This window comes from Leptonychotes weddellii, chromosome 16 (genome assembly GCF_054177405.1).
Source record: "Leptonychotes weddellii isolate Sample4059 chromosome 16, ASM5417740v2, whole genome shotgun sequence".
NCBI lineage: Eukaryota > Metazoa > Chordata > Mammalia > Carnivora > Phocidae > Leptonychotes > Leptonychotes weddellii.
In genome coordinates, this window is record NC_138384.1 from 2,518,312 (window position 1) to 2,524,500 (window position 6,189).

A 6,189-nucleotide genomic window follows, 5' to 3' on the forward strand; every position below is an offset into this window, starting at 1 on the left:
CAGGACCTAGGACCGTGCTGTGGTTACCCCCTTTCCTTACAGCCACCTTCCAGGGCCAGAACTGCATCTTGTACTCACTCTCATCTGCCCACCATGCTGTAGACCCTGGGCTTCAATACACATCGGGCCTAGTGCCCTTCACATGGTCTGCCCAGTACAATTGGCATTCAGATATCATTGGATGAGGCAAAGCCCTCAGCTCTGCCCAGGCTCCACCACCTCCTAGTGCTCACCACTAGGATGCTGTACACAGGTATGGTGTCTCCCCGGCCCCAGAGAACCCATGAGGACAAGTGTAGTAGAGAACTTGCCATTTAGCTATTCAGACATATTTTTAAAAACTGCTTGAAATGTGGATCCAAAGAATTTTATCTTTCCAACAAACTCATGCTCTTTATTTTTAAACAATGAACTTTGCTTCTTATCATGTGCATTTTTTACTCTATGGAACAAACTCCGCTTCCTGCAAACAAGACGTTTCCAGCTACCATGAAGATGGGAAGTGCACAAAGCTGAGGCTCTCATCTAGAGCTGCCCGCTACTGGAAACATCACCCACGTCTCTGATGTTAACAGTAGCTTTCAGCTGCAACAGTAACATCATGTGTGGCCAGTTCTTTAACCCACACGTGGATACACGCTGAAATGGCGAATCACATCCTGTTCAGGTTCCGGAAAACCTTCGGAGGCATATGAGACCCAGCAGGGTCATTAGCTGCTACAAGAGCCAATGAACATCCAAAACCAAAGCAAAAGGCCTTTACAAAGTTCTCTTATCCTTACACAAGTCAAAGAAGTAAAGATCTCAACGTTGGTGTGTCTTCCAAGATTCTTTAAGAAAATCTTCATTAGTTTCATCAGAATAGTGCAAAATCCAAATTTTCAACCCTGGCTTGAACTATATCGAAAAAGAAAATCCTTCTGAAAGTATCAATACTTGGATTAATTTGAAAGGATTCAGCACTTGATCTGAGCCCATCTGTCCACTTATATGTAAAAAAAGATGAACTTCTGCACATTCATGTGTACAGAACACACACATATACACACACACGCATACACACACGCACATATACAAATGCATGTATGTACATACATACCCATGCGTATATATATACACACTTCTGTCTTTATCGTTGTACACGGTACTCCCGCTATATCCCCATTATGATCAATGTATTCATCAGTGTGCGTGTGTGTGTGTGTGTGCATACACTGAGCTTAAACCACAGACCCTTTTCAGAAAAACAGAATCTGTTCCCTTTGTTTAGAAGGGAACACAGAGGTGTACCTTCAGATTGCCTAAGAGTAGAAAGATAAGGTTGCTTCTGGTTTGCCCTAAATACAGAGGAGAGTTTGCTTTAAGTAAGAGTTTTTTGGGTTTTTTTTTGTTTGTTTGGGTTTTTTTTTTTTGTCTTACTGACCTACAACTTGGAGCCCGTGATTAAATCCGGAGCACCGGCATAGCCGTGTGGATTGCTAAGACCGACAGGTCCTCTTTTTCTTCAGTAGGAAGGAATCTTCACGGGACTGTACCGATTCGATAGATTCCATCACTGTACCGTCCATTCCCCTCAGCCCTCCCAAACCAGATGAATGCGGGGATTAGTTAACAGAATGCCTCCTTATGTATGTATAAACACTCTTACAAAGCAGATACACACTCCTGCCTTTTTTTTTTTTTCTGAGACACAAAAGCAATGTTTATATTATACTTCTTGGAATTGTAACTCTAAAATGCATCTTTTTAAAATGGCAGTATTAGATTATTGGTTTCTCCAGAAGACAGCCATCGTAAATTAACAAAACACATGAGATAGCAAATCAAACACAAAAGGAAAAACTAAAAACATAACCTACACCGTGGAGTTTCCATGATGTTCCGGCAGCACCCACTGGCCCCAGGCTTCTCTGCTCCTGAGATGCTGACAGGGCTCCCACATATAATCCCTGACTCCTCTCTCCTATTACACTGTTTGCTTATTCCCCCCAGTAATCCACTGAACCAGTCACTGAGAGGTTAATGAAAAAACAACTTTATTCACAGAGGCTGAGACTTTGGGATAACAAAATATCCATGACAGCCCTTCCACCACATTGTAGGTTAATCACAGTGAGCCTGGATCTCAACAATGGGATCTCATCAAAGTTCTTAAAATCAAGGACACTGTGCAGCTCACCAAAACATTCCCACCAACCTGGGCAGAATATGCTCAAGGAAACTTATGGATCAGTAGCACATGGCTTTAAGAATAAATTCTCAGAAAGTCAATTGTGTGCTTACTAATTATTAAATTATTATGCTTGTCTGGAATGTCCTTTCGGATATATTAACCAATAGGCTCTCTTGCTGTAAAGTTTGTGTTCATCTTTATCTAAGTCCTGGATATTATTTTAAAAGTTATTTGGAAGATCTATTGCAGCCTACCTCCAGAACTCTCATGACTTACTGAGTCTTTCCCACATCCGATAAAATTAAAATAACCTAGAGGTTCAGGAAATTCAGTTTCCCATCCAAGGCAACCCAGAGAGAGATACTGTAAGGGGTTAGATGCACTTCCCAAAAGTTCCAAACTGAACTGGGCTGTAAAAATCTCCATTGTCTTAACCAGATCTTTGTTGCAGAACCCTCCTCCTGTCCTCCCCCCAATCTTCCTGCTCCCCACCCTCCAGATTTCCAGTCACCTCCATGAGGTGTTTATTTAGCTGCTGGCTCTAGGACCGCCCGCCCCGGGGAAGGGGCTTGGAGGGAAGAGCTGGGTGCGGGCTGGGATGCCATCAGCTGGGAATGTCTGAAAGAATCCTCTGGCTGAGCTTCCTGTTCTTTGGGGTCCAGAGACACACCCTCCAGCAGATATCAGAAGATTCCCTTTCTCTGCCCAGCATGACCCATCTCTCCCAGTATCTGCCTTTTGTGTTTGTTTCATCCAACTTTTTGGATTAAAGGTGGTCCTTTACTACACAATTCTGGAAAATGTAGCAAAAATCAAACCTAGAGCTTGAAAAAACATGCAAATGGGAAATCTTCTGTGTCTAAGACAGCTTCCCTCCCCCTCACACACTTCTGGTGTCCTCCGCTATCTTTTGATCCCTTAAAAACAAAAGCAACAAGACAGGATACCTGCTAATGTTGGTAACACGTCTTGGAGATCATGGGTACTGACTATCGGGCTATCATAATGCAACAAAATGCTATCATATAGAGTGCACTTTCTTAATAGAGGTTGTTACTATAGACATTTTCACAGGGCAATCATTGTAGTAAAAAGAGCCAAGCATCTAGCCAAAGAACATAGCATATTCCTTTTACTGTCTAGAAAGAAAAAAGAGAGAAATTCTGTATTTAAAATAAAAGTGTGGTTTCTTAGCTTCCACCTGGACATTGGTTGTAAATCCTCACCAGGCCCTAGATCTCCCAAAGAACCTGAAACACGGGTCACTGCCAGTGTCCCCACAACTGGACTTCAAGGACAAACCCAGCTGTGAACACCCACCACCCCATGGACCCAAAGCCAAGGCCTGAGCCACAGTGACAACCCACAACCGAGCTGGCCACAGTCAGACTGTGGCTCTGTTTGAAAGCACCCCACCATGTCCTTCAGTCCTGCTCCCTGGTTGTCTGGGCCCTTGCTGCTCTGGACATGAAGGACCTGTGCTGGGCAGTGGAAGACCACAACCTTAGACTGACCTAAGGTCAAGGAATTCTCCTGCTCTGGCGGTAGGAGGTCTGAGATGCCCAAGTCCTAGCCAGGCAAGGTCTTTTAAATCTCCGGAGGTGTTCCGGGTTCTGGGAAAGTCCGCCTCACCTCGGAGGAGGCAGGCGACCCTGCCCACCTGCGTGCAAAAGTTGGTAACACTTCCCAGGATTCACACGTTGCAGAAGAAAAGATCATTTAAAAAAACACACAAAAACAAAACAAAAACGTGGCTCCTTCCCCCAGCGATTAGACCCCTGGTCTCACAAGCTCAGCCCAGGGTAGGGGAAGGACCCCGTCACTGTTTGCTTTACTGGAAGTGAAGCACCGTGTCGGGAAGCTGCAGAGGGAAATAGGAGAGGAAAGGGATCCCGAGCTGGTAAAAGCGGCCCTGGACGCGCGGGTCGAGCATCAGGGAAGCGTTGAAAGGCGGACGGAGGCTTGAGGAGGTGGCCAGAAGCGAGGCACCCACACAGCTGCCGGGCCCCGGCTTGGCGCCCCCCAGGAGCTCGACCCCTCCGGCGGGCTTCTGACCCTGCCGTCCCGCCAGGATGCTGTCTATGCTGAAGCTTTTGGATTTGTCGGAGCTCTTCGGAGAGCCGTGGGAAGCAGGACGTGGAGGAGACCCCGGGCCATCCACTGTGCGCGCTGGCTGGCCTATGGCCAAGGCCGCTGCGCCCTGGACAGCGTCGCCCGCGTCCTCCTCCGGGGACGCGGGCCCAGGCCAGTGGAGGGGCGCGGGCGGAGAGGAGCCGTCCCGCAGGGGCGAGGGGCGTGCGGGCGCTCCCTCCTGGCGGGGGGTCGCGGGGCCGCGGCGCCCTGCGGGGAGCTGCGCCTCGGAGCCGCGCTCCTGCGTCTCGGCGCGGGCCCGCTTGGCCTCCGGGGCCCCTGGGCCTGGCTTGGGCTTCCTCTTCCGGCGCCGGTAGTTGCCATTCTCGAACATATCCAGGCAGCGAGGGTCCAGCGTCCAGTAGCTGCCCTTGCCTGGCCGCCCTTTCTCACGGGGCACCTTGACGAAGCAGTCGTTGAGCGAGAGGTTGTGGCGGATGCTGTTCTGCCAGCCCTGCCGGTTGTCGTGGTAGAAGGGGAAGCGGTCCATGATGAACTGGTAGATGCCGTTCAGCGTGACCCTCTGCTCGGGCGCGTCCTGGATGGCCATGGCGATGAGCGCGATGTAGCTGTAGGGCGGCTTCTGGGGGGGCTCCGCCCGGCCCGAGGCGGCCAGAGCGGCCGCGGGGGCGAAGGCCAGCGGCAGCCCGGCTCTCTCGGGGCCGTACAGATAGAGCATGGGTGAGGCGGCCAGAGCAGGCAGCCGGGGACCGAAGAGGTGGCTCATGGCGAGCCGGAGCCCGGCGCTGCGCTCCCCGGCAACGCAGGCGACCCAGGGCTTAGGGAGTGCGCCCCGCGCCGCGAGGGCCCTCCGGGGGAGCCCGCGGTGCGTCTGCCTCCCGCTCTGCCGCTCTCCCTGGCCGCTCCGTGGTCTGTCCCTTCATGGCTTTAAAAATGTTAAATAATTGTTGTAAGTTTGCTATTATATGTTGACTTAGCGCTGGAAAATAAATTGTCTATGATAAACAGTCGTTGTGTGCTCAGCCCACCCACATTAATTAAAATTTCATTGCTGAAAAACTCCAAGCTTTTCCCTCCACGTGTCTTTTTGATACCAGCCAATCGGTTTCAGGGCTATTCCTTCATTTGTTTATAGAATTAGTCTGTTGATAAGTCCGCCCACCCAAGTTGAATCAAGCTGTGTTTATTTGGAAAAATTTCCGGGCACCCAATATATAAACGCACTGATCTGATGTTTGAAATATCACGTCCACCCCTTGACGCTGTAAGCACACACAGTCAGTGAGGCAGGATGTGGACCGCAGTGGCTGGGAGCGGGGGTCTGCTGGGCCAGGAAGGAGAGGTGGGGATGGGGTGGGGGCACAGGGGTGAGTTTTACTGCTGGCCTGGGGGAGCCCAGTTATCCTGAGCCTCCCACAAAAGGTCTTTTCTTCTCTCAGCCTTCATAGATGTGGAGATGGAACCATCTCATAAAATGCCTCCTGAGGTCTTTGAAAGCGTTTAGATATTTGGGTGTGGGGGGAGCGGCGTGTCTATCTAAGAGGTCTGGGAGTCTCGGGAGAAGAGGATGCAGCCCTCCTTGGAGAAACTATCGGGATGACCTGCAGGAACTGGAGGCGCTCACCCGGGGGGCGTGGTATCCCGGAGTGGGCCAGCCTCTACCTCCAGGGGCTCCCTGGGGACCCAGAAGAGGCCTCCGGGAGCCCAGCTTCTCCGGAAGCCAAGGCACAGGGTACTGGGGAGCTAGAGAGGGCGGGGGTACCTGGGCCACGGCTTGGTTGGGGGTAGTTCCAAAATAAACCCGTTTGGAGAGGTCAGGGGGGAGAAGCTAAGGTCTTTCTGATGGGACTGAGGTTGCAAGCGAGGAACACCATAAAAGGGGAATTTGGCAGCTGTCGCAGGAGAGCTGGTATTTGTGAATGCGG

The 6,189-nt window shown here is 50.5% G+C and overlaps 1 protein-coding gene across 1 annotated transcript; it reads right to left on the reverse strand.

Annotated features, from left to right (window-relative positions):
* Positions 1-1,757: 1,757 nt before the first annotated feature.
* FOXL1 (forkhead box L1) lies at positions 1,758-5,495 on the reverse strand. Its single transcript, XM_006744346.3, has one exon. The coding sequence runs from the start codon at positions 5,028-5,030 to the stop codon at positions 4,005-4,007; it is 1,026 nt and encodes a 341-aa protein (XP_006744409.1). The 5' UTR covers positions 5,031-5,495; the 3' UTR covers positions 1,758-4,004.
* Positions 5,496-6,189: the final 694 nt, after the last annotated feature.